Here is a 26,529-nt window from a genome sequence, read left to right as displayed (position 1 = left end):
ACAAATTAAGTAGCCTGTACTGATATGTGACGTCCACGATGGCGGATTTCCCTGCAGAGAATCTAATTGCATCGTTGCATCGCCTCATATGAACACGTGGAATCAGATTTTTGTCACTTAAATCTAATAGTGTTGAGCATCTGGGCCATTTTGTTTGTCATCTCTCTGCATCGTCAGTGTTTTCTCTAATCTGTCTCCTTGGTCTGTGATGAGGATAGTAAATGCTAACCTGAGATAACATCATGTCTGGTCTCATAATGGGTAGAACTGCCTTTTGGGGAGTGGTATTTTAGTCTTTCAGTCCTGATCCACATCTCAGCTGGTAGAGATCAACTGATTAGGACCCATTTTGTGCTACAGACTCAGAAACCAAACAAGAACACCGGAAAAAAACCTGAACTGAATGATAAGTCTCCATTTGGATGGCATGAAAGCACGGATCCATCCTGCCAGAACAGGCCGGTGGTGGTGCTGTAAAGGTGTGTAAGGGTTTTTTCTTGGCCCACGTTGGGCCCTTTAGTACCAGTTAAGCATGGTTCCAACGCCACATCCTCCCTGAGTATTGTTGCTGACAATCTCCATCCCTTTCTGACCACAGGAAGTAGCCATCTTCTGATAGCAACTTTCAGCAGGATAAGGCGCCATGTCACAAAGCTGGAATCATCTCAGACTGGTTTCCTCAACATGACGATACCTGCTGTTCCACGTGCAAAATACTTTTGATCGGATCAAAGATCGGATAAGAATTGAACTGTTTACATGGACCCAGAAAAATTTTATCCGATTAGAACAAACGTTTAAATACACCACACTCTCAGTCAGAATAGGTCATTTGGACGTGCGGAGAACTGTCTAAAATACCGGAAACGACTGTAGAAGAAAAAAGTTCTGTTGTATACAAACAAAGCTGCAGAATAGAGCGAGATGACCTTCTGAACCTGCTTTTATTATTGTTATAATTATTATTATTAGGTGCTTGTTTGCTCATAATTTTTTAAATCCGTGCGGCCAGTGCTTTATTCTTGGCGGAACGGAGCCGGAAGAAGCAGAGTAGATTAGGCTAATACGTGCTAACAACATTTAGCCTTGGATGCTCTTAAAATCCGTGTGGTCAATGCTGCAATCAGCATCTTAGCTGAACGTAAATATGTGGGAATAAATAACATCAGCCTTTATTTTGTCTGGACAAGACTGGAAACATGAATTCACATGATTGTTTACACGATTTCTCAGGACTGCGCAGCATTTCTCCATTCAAAAGTTGGCTCACAAACCGCCCCAGAGCCGCTCCTCTGCTTGGAGTTCTCCTGAGTTCTGCAGCTCGCTCACACAGAGAAGCCAGACGGACCGCGGTCTAAAGCCTCCTCCGGAGCGCACACCGCAACAAAGCACCCTCCTCTGCCTGCAAACAGGAAGCTAAGAGTCTGGCTGCTCTACTCGGAGACATGCTTCGCTTGTGCGGCACAGCCGGCCGGTGCTTTTTGCGGTCCAAAGCTTTCTCTGGAGCGCCACACCATCTATGCATGATCTAAACCACCGCAGTTGTGACCCACGATCTGAATAAACTGTTAACATGCACCACGATCGGATCAACAATCGGCATAACCCACCTATCTCGATTGGAAAGAAATTTTGATATGAACGATTCTGATGGTGTTTACATGGCGTGTTTACATGACGCATCTTTACTCTCATCAGGCGTCTATTCTGACAACTTTTGTCCATGTAAACGTAGCTAATGATTTTACCAGACTCAAATGGCCTCCACAGTCACCAGATTTCAACCCAGTAGATCCGCTTTGGAATGTGGTGAAACGGGAGATTGGCATCATGGATGTGCAGCCAACAAATCTGCAGCAACTGCTTGATGTTATCATGTCAATATGGACCAAACTCTCTGAGGAATGTTTCCAGAACCTTGATGAATCGATGCCACCAAAGATGAAGGCAGTTCTGAAGACATAAGGGGGTCCAACCCAGTACTAGCAAGGTGTGCCTTTATAAAGTGGCCAGTGACGCTATTTGATCATTCTGAAATGACATCCTTACAGATCAGCGTACCTGGAGGGGAAATGATCCCCACTCATTATTTTTCTCTACTTGTATTTACATTGAGAACGCACATTTATTTTTAGCTTCAGGGTCAAAACAAAGGTACGCAGCTGAGGGTGTGTATTGTTGCTCGCAGTTTCCCGTCTCGCTCCTCTGCCACTGGCTGCCTGCCTGCCTCAGGACCCCTTTTCCCGCCTTCTATCTCGTTGCAGCAGTGAAGATTCTGCAGCCTCGTGGTTCTGGTTCGTTAGTGTTGTTTCCAAGCAGATTCTCCTCGGAAACCACAGACTCAACTCTGAAGAGAGCAGGAAAGCAGCGCTGCAGAGAAAAATGGCTTCATTTGGTTGAATAGGTTTTTGAAAATACATGTTAATTATCAATACAGTTGATGCAGCTATTATCTCATCCAACTGTCTTTACGGTTATTTAAAGGCTGTGGTTTCTGTTGTTGTCAGATCTTTTTAAGACTTTTGTAATATTTTAGGAGCTTGCATTTATATCTAAGAGCTGAGAAAAATAAATCCCAAATAAATGAATTTAAATATCTAAATAGATCCTAATCCAAAAAAATCAACTGCAGAATTTCAAGGATTTTGTCCCTTTTGTATCCTATTTTCTCTGGCCTCTAATTTTTTTTTTTTTTTTATTGGAGACAAATAATAAAATTATTTTGTTAGTCTTGTGCTGTCTTCATGGTTAAATATTTCAAAAAAATTAAGCAAATTCTTTAATTCGTTTTTTTATTATTTTGTCTGAACTAAATGTGATCGAGCAGTCAAACTATTTTAATGTTATTTGGTTCAAATCAAAAATCATAAAAAAAATCGTAAAAGTTGATGTTTGCATGAAAATAAACACTAAATTTGTTAGAAGAAAAGTTTTCATTCTGGCTAAAGCCGTACAAAAATAGGAGTGCAATGGCAGCACAGCAAAAATGACTTTAAAGGCCTTTTTTTTACACATAAATATATAGGAAAACATTAAAGAACTTAATGGAAATAAAACTAAGTTAATAGAAGAATTTAACTTGACTGTTTTTAATGCCTGTATTATAATTAGAGCTGTTACATCAGAAAGTATCAGATTTTTCTTTATAAAATTATTCAAGTCCTCTCAGGCCAACTTAAGCTTTAGTACCTGATTAAATATGTTGCTGAACTGAAAATACATTTCTATTTTGTTTATGATAAGAGAATGAAAAAAAACTTTAGAAAGATCTGATAAAAAAGTTGCATCAGTTCAGTTATAGACAAGAATATTTGACTTCTCCAGTGATCAAAATTGTCAGCTTTATCTTAGTCCGTTACTCCTAAAACGCAGATTAAACTGAATTTGTGGCCCTGCTGTTTGGTCAGTCTTTCAAAGGAATCGTTTGAAAGAAATCTACAGAATTGTCTTTGCATCCCAGCGTGTTTTGTTTGTCACAAATTAGAGAAAATAGGTTGTAAATCTCCCGACAGAAACAGTCCATCCCAGGTTTTACCGTCTTCTTCTTCCTTTCTGTGCAGATTGTGTTTGATTTATCTCCTTCAGCTATGAAACAATAAGCTCCCCTCACATCTCTTGTTACCCCCCCCCCCCCCACACACACACACACACACACACACACAACGTGCCCCAGAGTGAAGTGGTAATCATCCATCGATTTCTGCCTGCCATGGTGGAAATGTATCGTGTGAAGGTTGAACTGCACCCTGATGCATGTTGCATAGTTTCTGGAAATGGTGCTGTAAAAACCACATTTAGGAATTGCAGTTCAATGATTTACTTCAGCATCTGTTTCTGAATCACAGTTTTTGTACTGAATCCTAAATGATTTGCAGGTGAAAGTTGAGAAATTATTGATGTAAACCTCAAATCTAGTCGTCTTTATTGAAGCTTTTTGCAGGTTTACTTCTTCCACCAAGTCCTGTGTGTGTATAGAAGAGCTGGGGGGGGCAGGAACAGGGCTGATAGAGAATTCAGTTATGTGGGGATTGAAACTGCAAAGCAGCAGGACAGACTCCGCTGCGCCACCTTTCTCGTTTTAAATTCATAAATGTGGGGACATGGAGTCTGTACTTATTCAGAACTCATGATCCTCACATGACAGAGGAGAGGACCACAGACATCTGCAGACACACTCTGGCAGCATGTTTTCCTAGAAGGTTATCTTCTGCTGCAGTGAAATAAATATCGGAGTGAGACTCCCCAGACTGCAGCCTCTTGTATTGATTACTGGTCTATTTTGGCTGCGTAGGCTGCAAAAAGATGAGCCTCTGGTCTTCTTACGAGGACTTCTTGTGATCTTTTTTGACTAAAACTCTGAAGCGGTTTCCCTGTACACCATGCTTTGTTCCAACCACTGCCCAGCCAGTTTATATATCAGGAGTTTTTATGTTCCCATACTGGAATTGAAGCCACTGCTATCTGCTGTTTTTCTGCTTTTCCTAAAGTCCCACTTCGATCATCTCTTGTTCTATCTCCAAAGCATTTCCAGTGGTCTTTTAATTATGATGACGCCGTTTTCAGCCAATATCCTAATATCCTAATATAATAACCTGTGATGTTTTGCAAGACATATTTTCTGCAGAGTTCATTAGATATAAGCAGCTCCGCCCCCTTCTCGTCACCCATAACCGAGCTCTCTGTTTACACGCTCTCCCGCTAGCTTACAGCCCCTCACATCTCCAACCTGAAGGCCATGTCACACAGTCACTACATACATTTTGCTCAGAAAAAAATTGGTCATACATGAAAATACATACAAAGTTGTGGTCTAAAAGTTCATCACGACTGAACCATGTCTAAACCAGAAGTACGAATAACCCATGAAAAGAACATGTAAATCACCGTAGAACATGAACCGTGCGTGATTATTGCACTGTTTATATGCAATTCATTAGTGATTCGTGGGTCAATTACGTAATTTATATGTGAGCCGTATGATATAAAAGTTAAAAATCGGTGGAACATGCCTGAAAAGTCCGTTAGGCATACGTGGAACAGTTGTGGAAAGAGACAATTTCGTGTATGCATCTTGCAAAAATATCACACACAATTGCATAAGATTGAAGTATAACCTACTTAAAATACGCGTAAACTGCATGATTCTCAACATCTCCAAACCGAATTCTCAGGAGGACCCGTTGGTTGAAACTGTCATGATTAGAGTTCTGTGTGCCTTAGTTCTGCTTCCTGTTTTATTTTGAAGGTTTCTCCCTGCACGTCTTTTGAGTTTGACTTCCCTTGTCCCAATATCCCCTGATTGTTTTCACTTGTGTCTCGTCAGTCCTGTTGTATACTCACCTGACTCCCGTCTCTGCATTTTGAGTCCTTTGTCAACCCCTGCACCTGACAGAAACCCTCGACGGACATCTGTGCTCAATGACAAATGTAAGAAACACTGATGAATAACGTTTATCAAAAATTTTATACGTGGAAAATGCGCAAAATGTATGTAGTGGGTGTGTGGCATGGCCTTAACGTTGCTAGTGCAACAAAAATAGGAAGCAATATCGGAGATATCTAATACCATTATGAGCCAGATCCCAGACGAGGAAAAAAGACATTCATGGATCTAGACATCTTTTTTAAACGGCATTGTTTTTTCTCCCCCTGATTCACACCGATTTGAATAAAGAAATATTCAGAAATGCAATTCTAAGCTTCAGTTTCTTAACATATGTCCCCCATCAATAGAAAAATGCTACATTAATACGTTAAAAACAGGAAAAATAAATATTTTTAATCCCATTTAAAGTGGATGTCTGAAAACAAAAGACCCTCACAAGTTGTTCTTTAAAGAAAAGCATGATTTTTATTGTCACATGAGACTTGTATGCTGGACGAGAACTGGTGGTGGTGTGACAAACGGAAGGCTCAGGGACCCTGTTTTTTTCCATCCATTACCCGGTTAGATTACACAGAAATCGTGGATGTGAAGTTTGTTTCCTGCATGAGTAAGGATAGAGCCACAGTGTTACTGTGTCCCACAGGTCTGCAGGCTTGACAACGCCTCTGTTGCTGCGCAAAAGCAGATAAGACACAATAGGGGGGGGGCAGAAAACGACCTCTTCTGTCCGGAAACCTGCTTTTATCGGGACAGAGTCATCGTGAAGACAGGAGGCAGGACTCTGGGTGTGCCCCCCCCCCTCATGCAGAGTCAGCCTGTGAGCTTTCAGACATCTCTGTTCATTTCTCAGCACGTTTGCCCTGAAGCCCTTTCTGTCCTCGCTGCACTTTTTATGCCTCCTCTGGCTGTTTCAACTGTTTTTCTTCAGTGGCTAAAAAAGTATATAAGAGTTAGGGAGGATGATTCACAGCAAGTCTCTGTTACTTTAATTCAGTTCCTGTGAGAATAACCCTGAAGGGTTCACTAAAAGTACCGTCGGTTGCCTTTTCAAATGATTATTCCAGACTTCAGTCAGGATGACGTTAGTTCATATCTCCCTTTTTATTTTTGTTGATGTTCTTCTTAGTCCCCCTTGGTTTCACATGAAAACCAACAGTTTCAGGCAAAACATTTAAACAACACTCAAAATATTTTTGTTGTCCCTCAGATTTGTTTTTCTTGTATACCAGTGGAGTTTGGTCTAATGATCTAATGTGTGAATTGTTGTTGGACTATGTCCGGGTGACCATGGCTTTAGCTATGAAGGACTTTTCTCACTTACAGCACAGCAACGGCCTCAGTCTGGGCTCTCAAAGCTTTCATTGTGCAGCACTTAATAGTACTATATGCTGTGCTCTAGTACTATGGTGTTGAGGTTTGGGGAAACACCCACAAAACCCCCCTACTATGAATATTACAAGAACAAGCCCTTAGAACAACTCATAAAGTAGGATATTATAAACACAAGCAGCTTTTTGTTCTATAAATCAAAATTACTAAAAGGTAACAGATATAATAAATTATAACGCAACGCAAGTCATTTATTGTGATATTTTGCGCATATTGCACGGATGAAAATTGGTCATTTGTCAATGGAAAAAGTGAGAAATTTGTGATCTTTACGTGAGTTTTTCACAGATTTAAAACAAAAGAACCACATTAAAACCATGCAAAGAGCGCGTAAACCTACGCATAAGCCAAATCTGGCCAAATTTATGTCATTTTAACGTGATCTGTGCACCGTGCACGGGAAATAAAAGGCCCTTAGACATACGTGGACATATGTGGAACGGTCGTGGGAAGTCACAAAATCTTGCTCCATTGCGTAAGATTTACATACAAATTGCATATAAAACATGTAAAATACACATCAGCCTTTAAGAGAAGACGAGACTATTTACCAAGAAAGGCAAATGACATCATCCAACCACACAAAATGTGGAATAACATGGAGGAATGTATCACAAGAGTACAAATGTTATACAATTTAAAAAAAAGATACAAACTAAACATTTTGAACTTAGGAAATGAGAAGCCGTATAGGAGAATGTAGATACAACACCTCATGACAATGTTTTACTACCTTGATGCTTTTTTCTTTCATTTTTTCGTGTCTAACATGTAAAAACGATTACATTAAATATAGTAAGATGAAGAGGCTTTTCTTATACCCAGTCTTTTTTTTGCCACTTTCTGTTTGTCATGTTTATGTAACTATTTTTTTTAGTTTGAAAATAAAAGGAAATCAATCAATCATTTAAGAAAGCGATCAATCACGTCAGCAAACTGAATGTAAACTATGGAAATCCAAATTATAATCAAATTGTAACTGATACCACCAAATGTTTTCTGTCACATTTCTGTCACATCTGACAGACATTTTGGTATATTTATGTTGAAAAATGTCACATAATTTGATCCTTTTTAAAAAATAATATTTAGTTAAACTGATGATGATGCCATCAGTGCAGCAAATTTTAAAGATTTTATTTGGAATTCAGTGACTATTAAAGAGGACGTTGTTATTTTAGCTCCCAAAAGGTCCAACCTTCTCCCTCATTGGTCAGGTCTCCTTTGAGACTGCTGAGGTGGAGCTTTTTCTCATTTACATCAAATGAGAAACATTTTCCCAGCTCAAATAAACACACATGGAGATTTTTTGTTTAAAAAAAAGGGGGAAAAACACAGGATTCAGCACAAACAGTGTTTATATCTAAAGAGTAAAACTGAAATTCTGCGGTGAATCAACAGCAGAGAAAACTGGACAAGAAGAAAAGCATTTAATCATTTTGGATGATTTAAAACAAACACCAAACCCTTAAGCTGCCCATATTATACCACACAGGTGCAAACAATAACACAATTCTGCCATCCAAATGATGTAAAAGTGACTGCATGGTACAAAACATATTTTTGCTAAAATGATTAGGGTGTTGTGCATTTCTTTTTGGATATGCTTTTTAATGTTATTTTCTTTTATTGCATATCAGTTTTTGCTCATTCAGTGGGTTTTCCTGCAGGAGTCCCTGAACTATTTGGAGTCTTGTCTTTAAAATTCTAGCTAAAAATTGATGATACAATAGATGAAACTGTTTAAGACTATAAATATATTTAAATATGCATTTTTTTAAATAAAATATTGTTTTATATACCTAAGATGCTGCGATTCTCTGCTTGTCTAATAGAGTCGTGCTTTCCTGTGCTTCATTTTGGCCCCACCCGTTTCCTCCATCCGTCTGCATGCATTAACACACTCGGGGGACATGCAGCATTAAAGCCTGCTCTCCTCTCATCCCAGCCTGACGACTCCCATTCTCTCTTCAAACTTACAGCAGGACTCCACAGTGAGTGTCAGTTAAGAGCACGCTGAAAATGTGCCAGAGGCCACGTGTGTTTTTGGCATAGATTCGTGTGGTGGAATATCTCACAGGGGTTTGTGTGATTTCTGTGGTTGACTGGCTCATGATCGCCTCAGAGGAGGAGCGAAGCAAAGAGAATGACACACTTTCTGCTGCTTCGGCCTGTGCAATCTGCAACTTTTCTGCCCGCCTTTCACGGCTTTGGATCTAACGGGAGCATAAACTTCTGATGGGTTGTAGTTGTTTATCTCCATGTCGACAACAGCTGATGCTTTGCATTTTAATTTGACCTGAACTTAAATTCTCAGATTGTGAATGTGGAGAATAGACCGTATAAATAGATTTGCTGAAAAAGACAAGAATGAAAAACCCTTCTGGGATTTGGCAAACCAATCCGTCCTGCAGCTGCTCTGGAGCGATGATCAGAAAAGTGGTGGCATTCTGGGAAATAATCCAAACGTCTTTGAACGAGGCTGAATGAGTTAAACTGTGCAGAGTGTCTCACAGAACGAACAGCCGACGTAACAAGGATGTGGGCTTCCTGTAAACAAGGACTTCCCATCATGAAGCACAATGGGACACGTTAGCATTGTAGCAGGTATAGTTGGAGGGACAAAGGGCTGCTCTGCACTGAAAGGCACTTCAGTGAGGAGGAGCTGAAAACAGGTCACTCTTATTATTACTGTCTGTGATTTTCACTCTACAGAGAGGAGCTCTCCAGCAGCAGCTAGGGGAAATTACAGGAAAGGATTAAAATGTGCCACAGCGCGTCTGGACGCTCATGATTAAACATTGATCAGCAATGGACCTTAGAGACCACAATAGTAGCAAACATTTGCCATGAAAAAAACTTTTTATATGTTGAGTCATTTATTATTTTCTGTGCCCAATATTTAAATAGATATTTAACGTGATTTATTTCCCCAACAGTCTTCAGGTTTGTGTAATAATACCATGTGGCGGTCCTCCATTCTTGCTGGCTTATGATTACCCAGCTTTTCCCTGACTTGTGGCGACAGGCTTGTGTGTTTTTATAGATGACAGATCCCTTGACTTGGCACTTTTCCCCGTGGCGGAGAAGCGCATGGGGACAACACTTCAATGTCCTTGTTAAAGGGCAAAATATGCCAGCTTGACTTTTCACATAAACAGCCAATAATGTCTTATTCTGAAGACCTGTTTGTTTTTAAGCACACTAAATATATATATACTATATATATATATATATATATATATATGTTTTTGGAACCGAAAGGTGAGGTTATCCGCTTCCTTAGCCTCCATTGTATCGTTGTAACTCACATAACCTGCTTTTTGGAATATTCCCCAGATCTTTAATTCTTATATGGATAATAGGCAAATTTTGTGACTTCCTTATTTTTTTTATCAAAATTTTGGTGTGTGTCCATCACTACACCCAAGTTTTTGGCCTGATTGGTGGTTTTTAGACAACTAAATTGAAGCTCTGTGGTGACCTTAAGCTTTTTTCTTCAGCTCCAAAAACGAGGACCTCAGCTTTGTTTTTGTTTAGGTGAAGTTGCAAAATATCCGGTCATTAACGTACTTGATGCATTTACAAAGAGCCTGTACAGGGCCGCCTGGTGTCATTAAAATATATATCTGTGTGTCATCTGCTTAGCTTGGATTGTTAATGTTGTTGCTCTGTATAACCTGGGCCAGTGGGAGCATTTAGATGTTAAATAGAGGTGGACCCAGGACGGAGCCTTGGGGAACTCCATTTATATTTAACATGCTGGTTCAGATGTAAAATAGACACAAAACATTTCCTGTTTTCCAAGTACTTTTTGGCCAAATAGTGTTTGAAAACATGATTGTACAAGTTCTGCACTGTGAGTCCAGCCTCTTGTATAACTTCCCACTGTCTGTCCTAAAATATTAAATTTGGACTACCATTCGTGCTTGCTCGCCAAAGCTTCCCCTCATAGACTCTGTCACATGTTAACCCTTAGTAGCCCAGAGTTTCACAGTTTGCTGGAATGATTGACCTTTAAAATAGTTTTTATGGCAATGCTTGATATGTCTTTTTAGCAGAACCACAGAATTTCTTTTTTTACTAACAAATGTTTTATTAAATCACACAATAATTGCATGATAAACTTGAAACTGAACAGGAAAAAAAGTGAACTGTTACATATTGTTAGTTATTTACTGCAAAACTGAGATTAATTTAAACATTTTTTTTAAATGTACAAACAAAATGACAATAAGAAAATCCAAAAACAAAGCTAAAACAATGTAAAAAATAAACATGCAGGGAAAAAAAGACAACAGTATAAACTATGTAAATGTTCTAAGGATATATTCCGAGTTGTGTCATAATTATGCATCAAAGCTCCCTTTATGTTTGTTTTATACCAAAACTTTCAAAGCAAAATACCTTCCGGCATCATTTAAACAAACCATGTGATTGACAAATGCACCGATGAGAGCAGAGACTACTAAGGGTTTCACATCCCATAACAAGGAAAGTTTGAATCAAAACAATGATTCCTCTATTTCTTTTCAATGGTAAATAAAATAAATTCCAGCTGGAGACCTCCTCGATTCCTCATTATCGCCCGGAGCTCACAGGAAAGGACTGGTCCTCCCTGCTCCTCCCCCCTTACACTGCTTTGCTGCTCCTGCTATCGCCCCAGGGATGAATATTTTCATAGAGGGGCCCCGTTGTCTGGACTTCCACTATTAAGGCATACTGAACACAAAATGATGCGTTCAATGCAAAGATCCAAAGAGATCAATGAGGGGCTCCATCATTCTCGTCTTGAAAAAAAAAAATTTCCACTGCAGAAGGACCCCCCCCCAGAGTTGGAGATGCGTCTCTATACAGCATTTGGTGTCATCGCTGACACACAGCACAGTTCTGTCGCTGTTATTTTTGCCTGTAGACGTCATATGGGGGCAAAGCAGACAGGAGTAAACAGGAAGTCATTGCCATCATTGCAGTTCCCTGACGTTTTCTCCAAGCAGCTCGCAGATGGAGGAGAGGACCTGGAGAATTGTGGTTCATCCCGTGAAGGAGGGCTTTTATGAAACCATCTGCCTCTCATTATGCATCTAAGAGCCACTGCTTCTTTGGATGAGTAGCTTCTGATTCATCATCGGAAATTCTGTTTCTGGCCTGTTTAGCATCGACTAAACCAAAAAGAAGTCTCCGTCATCTTGGCTTTTATCAGGTCACTAATGCATTATGCTGTAATTTATCAGTCATATTTGTGCTTAGGATGAAGCTGGAAGCTTAAATGAGCACCAACAGGAATGGCAACTTTTGTCTGTGCTGTTTGGATGCCAGATCCTTTCTAGCCCAGGAGCAGAAACCCTCTCAAATTGGTTCTTGGTTGCCTGGCAACCAAGAAAACCCCATCCCACTCCAAATGATCAGTTTTCACCTCGCAAATGTGGGGTGAAAATGTCCTTCCACACACCTGCGGGGCTCAGATGTTTTGCTGCGGGGCTTAAACGGGACGTCCAGCGCGGGAGTGCGAGCTCATTCAGGGGGCCTGTGGGCAGAATTAATCAGTGGATTTGTTCCAACAGGCTTTTTCTCCCATTCTACACCACAATCCCACTGTGCTTCCCTGGAGAGCAACAGAGGGCACTGTGGGCCCAGCAAGGGAGGGGGAACGAGCGAAAAATAAAAGAGTAACAGATGTGTAGAGACCGGGAGGGGAAAAAAAGGAAGATTTTCATTCTTTTGGTGGATATAAAGCAAATCCCAGAGGGCATCGTTTTGTGTATTGACATGCCTTTTACAGGGCTGGAGATTGCTCCCCTCATTCAAATGCTAAGCGCTCCTTTGTAATTCAAAGGCTTCACACAAATTTAAATATCCTACAGTTGAGTGAATTAATATCACTTCCTCGCCATGAATCAAATTCAACACATTGGTTCACTGGAATAGGAACGATCTGATCGGCCACACAGTGCAACCTATCTAGATCTACCGTTTACCTCTCATTCATGTTAATCTGTTGGTTCCTTACGACGATGTTCTAAAAGTAGGTCAAATGCATTTATTTAGCCCCGTTTCCACTGAGTGGTATGGTCCGGTCCAGTTTAGAATGGTCCAGGCAATTCAGGTGAGTGTTTCCACTCAAAGTTGGACCGTCATAACGACAACAACGGAGGTCAGCTCAGTTTTTTCCGCTTGGCTTTTGGTTCTTCGTTGATGCAAATAATTTCATGTTGTGTGAGAGAAGACTGCGGGCGGCGAAGAGGAAAAGAACTGCTTTCTCTGAGCTTTTTTTTTTCGTAATCAATGGGTTTCAACAGTATCTCCGCCCTTACCGGTTCATTCCATTTTTCTATGGACCTTCAACCAACGGGGCCTTAAAAAATGGTCCAGCTTAATGGAAACGCTAAAAATACCGGACTGGAGTTGACCGTACCATACCGCTCAGTGGAAACGAGGCATATGAGAACTGGAACGAGGGAGTGTGATGTCACCCATAGAAAATGGTTTACTTCAGGCCTCAAGTCAATTAGTTGCTATTTTTTAGTGATGTGGATGCCGCCATGTTGGAACCAGACAACATTAGTAAGCAGTGAACGGTCCGAATCAGCCTGTGTCACTGTGCCAAACGCTCTCACCAATCACCCCTACCCCCCCTACATGAAATCTGTCAATCAAGCAGTTTTAATGTTTGACATGGTGGGCCAGCAGTCTCCACCCACTTGTATTAAGGCAACTGACTTCATGGAAGAAGCTGCCGAGTCAAATTTGACCACTTTGTTTTTGGTTTTTTTGTAATTCTTTCATCTAAATTTTTTTTTTGCTCCTTTTAATTGCTGCTACCCAAACTGAACAAACAAAAAAAGAAAATCAAAATAATTTTAAAAGCCCAGAAGAAAATTGTGGTTGCTTCTCCAGGGTTAATCCCTATATCCTTCTTAGACGATTTGTGCATTTAGTTATTACCCATAATCTATCAGGCTGCTGAATGTAGCCTTTCAAATACATATTTATATTGGTTTTGCTATTATGTTTTATTTTTCCTGAATGCATGATGCCTGCCTTAAATTTTGTTTTCTTGTATGATGACATTAAAACATTCTTTTCCATTCTACTTATTGGGATAACCAGTAATTTATCATAATTTTAGTGCCTAAAACTGAAAATAATGTTGTAAAAAAATAATAAAAATGCCTTTTCTTGAATTTTTAGCTCAATTGTTTTTTTTTATTTTGAAACAACAGCAGCAGAGCTACAGTTTTCTGAATGCTACCAGACACTTGCTACTCATGCATTATTCAAATACCATTCTTTGGTTTGGGGGAATACACTTTGCTTGGCTAATTGCAGCTGTGGGAACGATGATTCATCTATCCTTTATATATCTTTATGCGGTCGTTGTAATCCATGAAATATTTTCCACATGCAGCTGTATTGATCCATCGTCTCCCAAAGAGCCCCCTGCCGGCTCCAGAGCCTGTCTTCCTGCTGATGTGCTGAGAAAATCCAGGATGGTTCAGAGGATTTATTGAGCTACTAGAGTATCTGCTGCATGGATGTCAGAGTGTGAGCAGTTTCCACACATGAAAAAAACAAACAGAACAGCAGCATTTTTATTTCCCATAAAGCTTTTGTGCAGAACAATGAAGCCAGATCGAGTGGCTCCGATCCACCTTGATTGGTCTTGTTGATGCCTGCTTTGATTTTCTCAATCAAGCCTCAGCGCCTTTATCGTGACAGGTCAGCCCTGGCGGCTGTGAAAACCTGTGTCAGGAAAACGGGAACACTGTGTCTATTGATCAAATGAAACATCACCCCTGTATAGACTGACAGCAGGTATTTTTGGTGGGAAGTGAGCAGGCCGTGCTGTGGTAGGGGAAGAAGATTTAGCGGCCCCCATAATGTCATTTTAATGATTGCAATTTGCAGAGGCATCATTCTAACGACTTTTCTTTCTTCCTCAACTCACTCAGGCGTTTGGCCAAGCGTACAGCAACCAGCGTAAAGTGGCTGAAGATGGAGAGACCATCGAGGAGACGCTGCTGCAGGAGTCAGCCTCCAAAGAGGCCTACTACATGGGCCGCTTGCTGGAGCTGCAGACGGAGGTGACGTTAAGTCGCTCAGTGGTGTCCAACGCTCAGGCGGAGAGCGAGAGGCTCAACGCTCTGCTGCAGGAGCTGCAGGAGGTGAGCTACCGCTCAAATGATTTCTGGATAACTAACAAAAGACGCTAAAGAGCATTAGACAAATGAAGAAAATAGGGATTGTTTGGTATTTAGTATTCATGTCGTAAGCAAAATGGAAACACAAAAGAATGTTTGTTGAGGTTTAAACACTCAGAAAGCTGGAGACTAAAATGATTAACTATTGGGTCTAAATTATTTTTTCCATGGCTGTTTCTATGACAGAGATGTGTCCAGTTTTATTCATAAACTGCGGTGATGATGATTGATGAGCCTTTTTAATTATTTTTAATTTTTATTGACATTGCCGATAAAATATTATTTTTCTAAGAGCATATTACTGTCAGTTCAAGATTGGAATTGGTTTATTTTATGCAATAAAAAAATAAAAAGGAAAGAAGGCAAACGATATATTCATAAGAAATTAAGCCATACATTTTTTAGCTTTTGATCACAGTTCTCAAAGCATATAATATTTTTGACACACAAAATTCCAGTTTGACTTTTAATTGGATCCAAGTTGCCCAATTTTGTTCTGAGATCTTTTTCTTTACATTTTGTAATATTTTATTGATTCTGTGATCGTAGATTTCTCTCAGATTTATGAGTCTTCAGATTTAACAAAGTCTTTGTTTGACTTTTTGAAGTAAACTTTTCCCAACGACTTTTAAAAAGTTATAGGACATTTAAAGCCAAGAAGTCTTTGTTACTAACAGACATCAAACGTCCCGCAAAGAAATTAGCATGAGAAGGAGGGCTTAAGGGCAAGGATGCTCAGTTTAGTTTAGTCTGTTTAGCAAATCACCTCTTGAATGTCTGTGGCCACTGTGTCGGTCAGCGACGTGAGTTCGAGCCGGGGTCAGACGCTGCAGCCACAGGCGCTACCCCATTGTGGGGGGCAAATCCGGAGCTAAGCTAGAGAATAAGTGAAATGCCCTGAGCTCGGCACATGTGCACAGAGGCCGACCACTCTCAACACACAAGCACCGCAGGAGCCGGGATCATTCATTGCATCAACGGCTGCTCGCCGTTGTTTTCCGATGTGAAACGTCCCGCTGTGGATCTGATTAGAGACGGGGGGGGGGGGTTCACAGTTGGTCCATAAATCAAGGGATTATGCAGGAGCACGCCAAAACAAAATCAATATATCCGTTTGGAAGCTAATTTGGAGGAACGCTCACCTGGCTGAACCATGAAAGCCGTTGGATGTTCGCGCTTCCCTCTTTCCTTTATAAGGTTCACACTTCAGTGATGAGAAGCAGGACTTTCATCCCAGTGAGCAGCATCCACATGATGTGTTTTTCTTAGAAGGGATGCAGCACCTCTCTATAAAGATCTAATGACAAAATACCCACGTATAAAACAAACACACCGCATATATCGAAAAGAAATGAAGAGAAATGAGGGAACTGGATCTAAAAATATCAGATGATGACTGGCTCCAAATGTGCCATGTTGGAGAAAATGTGGAGACATAAATGTAGATCATTCCCATATATTTTGGTCTTGCCCCCAAAGCTAGTCCCTTTTGGAAGAATATTCACCAGATTGTAACCAGGGTAACAATACAAAATACCAAAGACATGCTTATGTCTGTATCTGGGAAAAATAGCAGAAAATGTACTAAAAAATGACAGATATTTAGTCCAAATTTTCCAAGCTGCTGGCAAGAAAATAATCACAAGACAGTGAAACAAGACAGATTTGCCAACACAGCAGAAAAATACATATGAATGAATTTTTGAACTATAGGATAAGAAATCAAGAAGATTTTTGTCAAAAAAGATGGACTATAGAGCCAATTGGCAACCCAAGGCGTTTAGTTTTGTAAGCCTACTTTTACTGTTCCTTCTGCTTTTTTCTTGTATGTTTCAACTGTGTGTTTAAAAGGCAATAAAAAAAGGAAGAAAAAAAGAAATCTAATAAATTATAAAATGTTATTTTTATTTTTTCCACTTCAAAATGACAATGACATTTAAGCTTCTTAGTTAGTTATTTCTTTTTAAAATAAATGTTTTTTGCCTTATTTGTGGATACCTATGCTGAAATCTTAAGTTAGTGCGGCTCAGAGAAAGTCCCTTTTTTATGTCTTTTACTGGTATTTTTCCAGAGCATTCCTTGTTTGCTTTTCTTTTAGCTTATAGATCAGGGGTGGGCAAACTTTTTTGCTTCTGTGGGTCACAAAAGGCCTATAATGTGACAAAAGGGCTGAAACCAGGCGCAGATGTGTGGAGTGTTTTGGTAACCCCACCTCATAAGAGAAAAAAATAACATGGAATCTGGACGAAAAGATGCTTTCCTTTTGATTAAAAAATTGACATACAAACAGAATATTATGTCGTTTTTAATTTCAAAACTGTGGATTTTTTTCTCACTTTAGTACCAATTGCCCCGATGGGTTGATGTCCATCAGCGAACAACACAAACTTGGAGAAACGCTGCGTTCATGTGGTTTTGGAATGATGGGAAAAATAAATGTCCGGCTCGGAAAACACACACAAACGTCAGAAACGGAACAAAACCTTCCACCACACGAATTTATGATCACTTTATGCTGCTAAACTAAGGTGTACCATCCATGGGTAGACACCAGAATTACAGGGACAATAAAACAATAATCATGATTATCAATATAGTTTATTCCAGTTTGACGGGCACATATGGCCCCCGGACTGCACTCTTTTGAAGTGCCTCAAAGTTTGAGATCATGGAGGTAAATGATGACCTCTAAATGCATTGAGTTCACCTGTTTTTTTGTTGTTTCTATGTTCTTCTTCCTCCTCGTTCCTTCTCCCATCTCTTCTCCAGAGCAATGAGATTCTGGAGCTGCAGCGGAGCAGGATGAGGGAGGAGATCAAGGAGTACAAATTCCGAGAGACCCGGCTGCTTCAGGACTACACGGAGCTGGAGGAGGAGAACATCACGCTGCAGAAGCTGGTGTCCACGCTCAAACAGAGCCAGGTCAGCCAGGACTGATGCCAACTCTGAGCTGAGTGTTTGTCCCTTCAGAATTTACTGCTGTTGCCTTTAGAAATTAGACTCACAGTTGTTTCTGTTTGCACACAGATGACACCGATTCATAAATGTGGTTCTTCTTACTATTATGGATCATTATGATCACCGGATCTTGAATCAAACTGAACTTATTTTTGCAGAGGGACAGATATAAAAAAAAAGCAGCAGTCCCATGCCCAAACCATAAAGCTTTTAGCAGAAGCCTATTTGCAGCATTTGTCCCTAGATGAGCTTTTCTCCTACAAAAATTACAATAAAATGCCAGAAATAAGCAGTTAATGTTAAAAAATGCATAAAACAGATTAAAAACACTGAGACACATCGAAGGGATGTAAAACAAATATCAGATGAACCAGTTAAAACATGCGAACAGCGCTGCTGCTGCTGCTTCAAATCAGTGGGAAATAAATTCCAGTGTCTGGCACCTTTTAACAAGGAAACCTACATTCTCCACTCCAGACTGCTCTGTGGGATCTGCTGCAGCTCTTATTTACAAAAAAACTCTTTAAAGGTTAAGGTGGAAGTTTGAGACATTGAAAGGTCGGGAAAAAAACTAAAACTAATCAAATTATTAAATGTCAAAATGTTGTAGTAAAGTGTTTGAAGTGTTTTGGTTGGATTGAGACCAATCAGTCACGGATCAAAGAGTTTGAAAATATCGAAGGAGTCAGGCTTTCTCTTTTTATATTTAAATAGTTTAACCTAACTCTGAACTTTTTTAAGTTCGATCATGACATCTTTGTTTGCCACTAAGATTTTGATTTGCTGCTGAACAGCTGAAGCCTGTTGGATCAGATACAAAAATAAACTTATGTCATTAAATTCATTACATTTAATGACATAAGTTACATAACAAATTCATTAAATTTATTAAATAGAATAAAAGCGTCATTTTAACCACTGGTACATAATAGGCAAGGCAAGTTTATTTGTAAAGCATATTTTGTAATTAAGGGACAGGTATTAAACTTTTCAGAGGAATGTTTTTAGACACCACTTTAGAAATACCGTTATTTATTTTACAATGTAAATTAACCCCGGAGAGCCCACAGGATCCAATTTGGCCGCTTTTATTAACTTTTTATTTTTGGCTGCTGTTATTTGTTGTTACCCAAAATAAACAAACAAAAATGATCAAATTGTTTTCTGGATAACCAACAAAGGGACTTTTCACTGTTATTCATGTTTATCTTTTTCTATTAACTGTTAGAATATTTAATTATTCACTTTTTCCTTTTTATTATATTTTTTTGTATGGTATGAGTTCTTTAACTGATTATTTAGTTTTACCACTGTAAAAAATGGTTTACTTCCGGCCCAAATCTCCGTTGAAAAAGAGATTTTATGTCAATGGCACTTTTTGGTAAAATAAAGGTTGAAAAAAGAAAGAAAAAATAAGAATAGTTTACTTATTGTGGCTTTATTGTGGTTTTCCCTGTTGGTCTTTGGCTCAATTCCAAAGGCTTTGCCACATCCGGTCACGGTTTTCCTCTCACTGTTTCTTCTCAGGTTGAGTACGAAGGACTAAAACATGAAATCAAGGTCCTGGAGGAGGAGACGGTCCTGCTCAACAGCCAGCTGGAAGATGCTCTGCGCCTGAAGGAGATCTCGGAGAGCCAGCTGGAAGAAGCGCTGGACGCCCTGAAGAGCGAGCGCGAGCAGAAGAACAACCTGAGGAAGGAGCTGGCCCACCACATCAGCCTGACGGACAACGTTTACGGAGCGGGGGCCCACCTGGCCCTCACCGTCACCGGCGTCGAGGGCCTCAAGTTCCCAGAAGAGCCCAACGCCGCAAACAGCGGCCACCCCGCAGCCAACGGCAACATGGAGGACAGCAACCGCTGCAACGGTCACCTCCACGGCAACGCTGGCCTGACGAAAATGAACGGCGACTACCGGGCGGGCCGGAAAGGGGAGGGGCTCGTGCCCGACCTGTTCAGCGAGCTCAATCTGTCGGAGATGCAGAAGCTGAAACAGCAGATGCTGCAGGTCAGAGACACACCAAACTCCCCTAGAAATCCTTTTTTCTGATTCTTCACCAGAGAACGCTCCTCTGCCACACAACGCCACAGTGTTCAAAGCAGCTGCTACAGATAAAAGCCGACTGCTGACGGGGGGGAAACGGCCCCCACACAGCAGATCAGAAGACGGCTGTATTGATCCACTCTCCCTCATCATATTTCAGCTCCTGAAGGCTGATGGCGTCTGAACACAGCCCAGAATTCCCTTCTGTTACAGTAAAAGCAACATTTAAAGAATGACAAAAACCAGTTCTGATATCAAAGAGAGTAATTACTGTACATCTGCTGTGCTTTACCCTAAGCGACGCTCCGGTGGGAAATTTAAAAGTGGCATTAGGGCTGACCATAAGGGCTCGCCCTTCTTTTTCCAGGTAACATGGTTACCCCAGATCCATTTGCTGCTCTTTGATGCTGAAGAGAGTCAACTGCAGCTCCATCAGGGCGGAGGCCGAACAAAGAGATTCTTTACATTAAACTCCACCTAGGATCTATACAGTTACAGATTTTGCGTCACTCCTATTTGTTTTCTGACATGGTTTAAGGCTGGACCAGTAAGGATTTAGGGTATTTGACGGATGAGATGATCAATCAAAGCATGTTTTGAGACTCACGGCAACAGTTGGTGCTAAAATGTTAATCTGGGTCCCAGGGAATTAAAGCTTTTTATTCACTGTATTTAGAATTGTTTTACTTAAAGAAATAACAGGAGAATGATTGCTGAGAAAAAATAAATATTTTATTTTGACTATTTTTATTTATTTATTTTTATATTTTGGTCAACAGGCCAAAGCCTGAATATACAGACTAAAATCGCTAAAAACACAGAATTTTCATATAAATATACTAAATACATATAATAAAACAGTATATTTTACAATAATACAGAGAAGTTCATAATTTCACAAACCTTTGTTTTTTATTTTATATATTTAACAATTTTGATACTTTGTCCAATAGGACAAATTTTACTTTAGTCTTGCATTCCTGACTTTTATATGTTTTAGTTCTATTTAAAATGGTCTGTAATTCTAAAATTAGATTTTTAACTCGGAAATTTCACTTTTTTCTGATTTCTGACATCATTAACACAATTTTAACTTTTTTTAATGTAAACTTTGCTCTAAATTCTGAATCTATTACCTCAATTGTGATCAAATCTCTGAGCAATCACATTTTGTTTTACTTAAACCCTAAAATTCTAACTTTATTTTCATTTTTTTTTCATTTTAATGTATTCATTTTATTTTGTTGTTTTTTTACTTTTATTTCTGATATTTGGTTTGAATTACAAAATTAAAATGTCCTTTTCTAGTAATTATATTTTTTTATAGCTTTAGTATTAACTATGTTTAATCCAAAGTTTAACTTTGTTAAAATTTTAACTTTAGGAATTGTGTCTTTTTATAAAATAATTCCAACATTATGACTTTTTCTAAGTTCACACCAACGAGCAAAGTGAGGAAAAAGTGAGGATTCCCATCATCCTTTTCTCTAAACAGGACTCCTCATCTCCTTGCTCATTTTTTTGAGAATACAAGTGGAAGGTGGCAAGCAGAGAAACAGAGTTCATTAGGGGAGTCGTATAATGAACCTTTGGGGCATGTTTTTAGCTCAAACAGCTCCCTTCCTTGTCTTCTAACAGTGTTGTTATAAAAACCCCTCATCCTAGTGTTAGGGTAAGAAACAGGCAATAAAACACAGAAGAACTGCTGCTGAAAAGGTGAAAAGGTCGTCTGGAAACGACAGTTTGAGTTAATAAAAACCCATTTAAGCAATGATAAATATAAACTCAACTTCTACCAAAAATATCCTAAGGCAAACCTTTTTATTCTTTTTTTTTTTTCCTCTAAGTTGTGTTGATGTTATGGTTCGTCTGGCAGGTGGAACGTGAAAAAGCGGCGCTGCTCATGAACCTGCAGGAGTCGCAGACCCAGCTCCAGCACACGCAGGGAGCCCTGAGCGAGCAGAGCGAGCGCCTCCATCGCCTCACGGAGCGCGTCAACGCCATGAAGCGTCTGAACGGAGACAAAGAGCTGGACGACCCACAGGAGAGCGAGAAACCCGACGGAGGCTCACTGCTGTCGTCGGCTAACAGCCACGCAGACCAGGACAGCCAAGGCTTTGAGATTCTGGAGTGTAAGTACAAAGTGGCGGTTACGGAGGTTATCGACCTGAAGGCGGAGCTTAAGGCCCTGAAGGAAAAGCACAATCAAGCAGTGGAGGGACAAGGAGACAGCAACACTGATGACCGGGTCCAGGCGCTGACTGAACAGGTTTGTTTGACTCTTTAGTTGTTGATTTATCCTCTTACATGACATTGACGGTGTGCTGAATGATTTCTTTTAGATATCGCAGTTGGAGCGAAAGTACCATGAGAGCCAGGAAAGGGCGGCGAGCCTAGAGGCGGAGCTCCGAGCGACAGCAGCCACTGCCACGGAGAGCCAGGGCATGCTGAACGCGGCTCAGGATGAGCTGGTGACGTTCAGCGAGGAGCTGGCCCAGCTGTACCACCACGTCTGTCTCTGCAACAACGAGACCCCTAACCGCGTCATGCTGGACTACTACCGCCAGAGCCGCATCACACGCGGCGGCAGCCTCAAAGGCCCCGAGGATCCTCGCGCTCTGCTGTCCCCCCGCCTGGCACGGCGGCTCGCCGCGGCCTCTGCCGCCTGCTCCCCTGATGCCCCACGGAGTCCCATGGACTCCCCATCCAAAGACATTCACCAAAGCGAGGCGACCGCCAACGCAGTCGACTCGTCTTCATGCCATGGCAGCCCCAACAGGAGCGCCACCGGCTCTCCTGTCATCACCATCTTCCCCTGTCCGTCACCCGTGTCCTCAGAGGCAGGCGGAGACCTGCGGAAGGAGCCCATGAACATTTACAACCTGAATGTCATCATTCGAGACCAGATCAAACATCTCCAGAGGGCCGTAGACCGCTCGCTGCAGCTGTCCAGGCAGAGAGCTGCAGCCAGGGAGCTGGCTCCCATGCTGGACAGAGACAAAGAGTCCTGCATGGAGGACATCCTCAAGCTCAAGTCCCTGCTCAGCACCAAGAGGGAGCAGATAGCCACTCTCAGGCTGGTGCTCAAAGCCAACAAACAGGTGAAGCTTCTTTTTCTATCTTCAAAATATGAAAGTTCTCCGGAAACATCCTAAAACGGGTCACATGTCTGGTTTTGCAGACAGCAGAAAACGCTCTGGCCAACCTGAAGAGCAAGTATGAGAATGAAAAGGCCATGGTGACAGAGACCATGATGAAGCTGAGGAACGAGCTGAAGGCCCTCAAAGAGGATGCAGCCACCTTCTCCTCGCTCAGGGCCATGTTTGCCACGAGGTGGGACACCATCTTGGAAATGTTCAAGTGCTCGCACGGTACCCCGAGACCTGAGCTGCAGCTGAACAACCGTTTGCCGTCTGCAGGTGTGACGAATACGTGACGCAGCTGGACGAGATGCAGCGGCAGCTGGCAGCGGCGGAGGACGAGAAGAAGACGCTGAATTCCCTCCTGCGCATGGCCATCCAGCAGAAGCTGGCCTTGACGCAGCGCCTGGAGGATCTGGAGTTTGACCACGAGCAGACTCACCGCGGCCGCGGAGCCAAAGTGCCCAAGATCAAAAGCAGCCCACCCAAAGTAAGTCTCAGAGATGTCTCCACCGCCTCCACAGATCCGCTCCACACCTGAGGTCCTCTTTCCTTTAGAGGAAACAGACGTTTTTCATCCAGAACTGAAACCCTGTTTCAACTAAAACCCAGGCTGATTAGCTGACTTTAAGCTACTCTGCATTCCTGCATCTTTCTCACCTTTGTTCCAACAAAGCGACCTGAAAAGACTTTAAGGGTGTTTTTTAATTTCAGGATGGATGTTTCTTTAAATGCCCACTAAAAAGCTATTTAATGATGTAAAACCAATCAGGAGATGACCTCATGGCGTCGGAGGAGAAATCAAAACAGAAAAACAAAGCAACAATGGCTCCAGCCTCCACCTCCGTTTTTTCACAGCTCCTCCCTGTGGAGGCTTTGGGGAACTGCATCCTCCTGTTAGAAAACCTGTTCTGCAGCTAAAAGTTCAACCAGCATTTTTATGACAATCAATTCAACTGATTAAACATCAAAGTCTCATTCCGATCATCTTATAATCTAATCACTAGTGATCTTTTAATTAATGATAATGCCGAATTTGGCCAAAACGAACACAAAACACCTGTCATTTTCTAGGACACAGTTTCATAGTTACCTGTGGCAAAAAAAACAAATACAAAGTGGCGAGCAATATCAAAGCCGCACAGATAAGATCCAGATTCCTGCTCAGATGAGGAAAACAAATACGTTCATGGATTTATTTGTCTGCAAGTGGATGCATCAGAAAGGGGCGGTGCAGGAAGCTTGTGGCCCTCCTAGCGTATTTTCTACATCAAACTGTCTGCTCCTGATTCACAACCATCTGTTCATCCTGCATCATCAGAAAAATGCCACAAGAACATGTTGAAAACACCATATCCACAGGGGTAGGTCATATAAACTTAGGGTGACAGGATCTTGCCACTAGATGGCAGCGTTTCTTCACTTTTTTAGATACCGCTGAGAATTTCAAGTAAGGGAAAATTATGGAAGTGAATTGCATTCAGTACCTTTTTTTCGTGTATTTAAAAAAAAATATATATATATATAAAGAAATGTGTGATTTTTCCATGATTTTTGTTCCAATATTTTCAAGAACTACAAAAGCAAAGAACTCCAAACAGGCTGGGCTTTAACTTCAAATGCTCATGAAAACTGTAAGAGGAGCCAGAATGTGTCCGTGTCATAGACATGCTGCAGTCTGTTTTGTTCTTCCTGCTGACTTTATCCACAAGCATTACAGAGAAAAACGTAGTTCCAGTAGGAACTGTTAATTTTTGTCTGTGCTGATGCAGAAAACGAGTTGCAGCCGGAGTTCGCCTTAATGTGAAGCTGCAGAAGCAGGCAGGGAGCGTCAATAAAGTACAGGAAACCACCGCAGACAAACAATAGCCGATTCTCGGATTCACAGAAACCCCTAATATTACTCTCTCTCTCAGTGTGAACCAACATGTTTGAGTTATGCGGGTTGGGGACCCATCCTTATCTCCTCGCTTTAGGACTACAACTATTGTAATCCTAAAAATAGTATAGCAAAATCAGAAAAATTGTAGTAAAGTTGACCACGCCCACAACATGAGCGTCCAGCAAGTCACCCACAGACTTTTCTGCTTTGTGTCCAATATTGTCGTCGGGATTGACTCTCACACAAAAGTAATAAATAAACAGTTCATACTAGTCAATATGTAATACTTTCCCAACATTTGGCTCTGTAATGTTTGTAGATAAAGTCAGTAGGAAGAATAAAACCGATTGTGGATGTCGTGACGAGCACGTGAAAACAATGACACTTGGCTTTTCAAATTGAAATTCAGCTCATCTTTTAGCTTTCATGAGCAGCTTGTTTGGATCTCTCTGTTTTCCTACTTCTTGAAAATATTAGAACGAAAAAAGCAGAAAGGATTTGAATTTCAATTTTTAATTGAATGCAAAACACCTCCATAGAAAATGAATGAAGAAAGCGGAAACATGTCACCTTTATTTTGAAGGTAAGTACTTTGTGTTACCAATGTAGTCTTCCCCTGGTTTCGTCTTACAATTTCGTGTAGTTTAACAAAAAAAAGACACATTTTAAATGTTCTTTGTGTGCTTGTTATTTTAAAACCATGAAGAAACTGGTTCAATCTGTAGTTTTGTGCAAAGACACCATGTAAATAATAGGTTGTCGGGATCAGTGCTTCCAGGATCTGCTTGAAACCAGGATCTGCTTTCATCCACGCAGGTCTTCCCACCACGTCCGCCCTGTTTTTCTGTGTCTTCTCGTCAAACCTGGAGCGTCATCATTGTGCACATCTGTCTAATTTATCAGTTTCTTGTAGATTGTCAGCAGCCTGCTGCCTCAGTACCGTCACTCTCCTCACAAGTGAGGCGAGGGAGAGCTTCTGTAGTCCGCAGGTAACAAGGTGTTCCCCCTGCTAGAATAGAGCTCAACAGTCACCCATCTAGAGACACGGCTCTGCATGTTCAGTTTTTAGCATCACGCACCAAAATAATCTTGTTTCACATGCTTAGTTTTGCATGACAGCCCTGCTTTGACGGCAGCTTTTGTTTTTGCTGTTTTAGAGGCCCGGATCATCTCATGTCAGTGTAATATGCCGGAAAATTAATTTAATGTTTAACGTCAACATGAACTATTTAGAATAGAAATTCAGCAAAACTAATATGACCTAAATACTCTGTACAATAAACAGAAAACCATATTTTAGGTTTTTAGATGCTTTTTTAAAGAAAAAAGTTTTTCTTTTTGTATTTTAATTAGTTTTATTCATAAAAATAGCTTTTTGATATATTAAAAAAGGGAAATTACGTCAGGGGCGTTGTGGAAGGTTTTGGAGATAAATAGGTTGTTTTCTTCTAAAAAGGGAAAAGAAAAAGAGATTTTTTTTTTTTTTGCATTTTTTTTCCTATACAATGAACTGACATAAATAATGAGTCA

The 26,529-nt window shown here is 40.7% G+C and overlaps 1 protein-coding gene across 6 annotated transcripts in view; it reads left to right on the top strand.

Moving 5' to 3' along the window:
- The window catches only part of bicd1a (bicaudal D homolog 1a), a 32,301-nt gene that overhangs the window by 1,904 nt on the left and 3,868 nt on the right, over window positions 1–26,529 (top strand). The window contains exons 1-9 of one of the 6 annotated variants that reach the window (XM_020704275.3): window positions 5,302–5,427; window positions 14,728–14,940; window positions 17,746–17,898; window positions 19,462–19,941; window positions 21,854–22,246; window positions 22,320–23,078; window positions 23,159–23,310; window positions 23,397–23,607; window positions 25,903–25,988. In XM_020704275.3, the coding sequence (XP_020559934.1) occupies window positions 5,419–5,427; window positions 14,728–14,940; window positions 17,746–17,898; window positions 19,462–19,941; window positions 21,854–22,246; window positions 22,320–23,078; window positions 23,159–23,310; window positions 23,397–23,607; window positions 25,903–25,988 (2,456 nt within the window). In that variant the 5' untranslated portion in view covers window positions 5,302–5,418. Of the gene's footprint in view, window positions 1–5,301; window positions 5,428–8,651; window positions 8,770–14,727; window positions 14,941–17,745; window positions 17,899–19,461; window positions 19,942–21,853; window positions 22,247–22,319; window positions 23,079–23,158; window positions 23,311–23,396; window positions 23,608–25,902; window positions 25,989–26,529 lie in introns of those variants that run through there. The other 5 variants (XM_011476502.4, XM_011476500.4, XM_020704274.3 and 2 more) reach the window with 5 other exon arrangements.

The sequence above is a fragment of the Oryzias latipes genome, chromosome 6 (assembly GCF_053564925.1).
Source record: "Oryzias latipes strain Hd-rR chromosome 6, Olatipes_Hd-rR_3.1".
Lineage (NCBI taxonomy): Eukaryota > Metazoa > Chordata > Actinopteri > Beloniformes > Adrianichthyidae > Oryzias > Oryzias latipes.
Note: the sequence above shows the minus strand (reverse complement) of the source record. Positions and strands in the feature narration are given on the sequence as shown.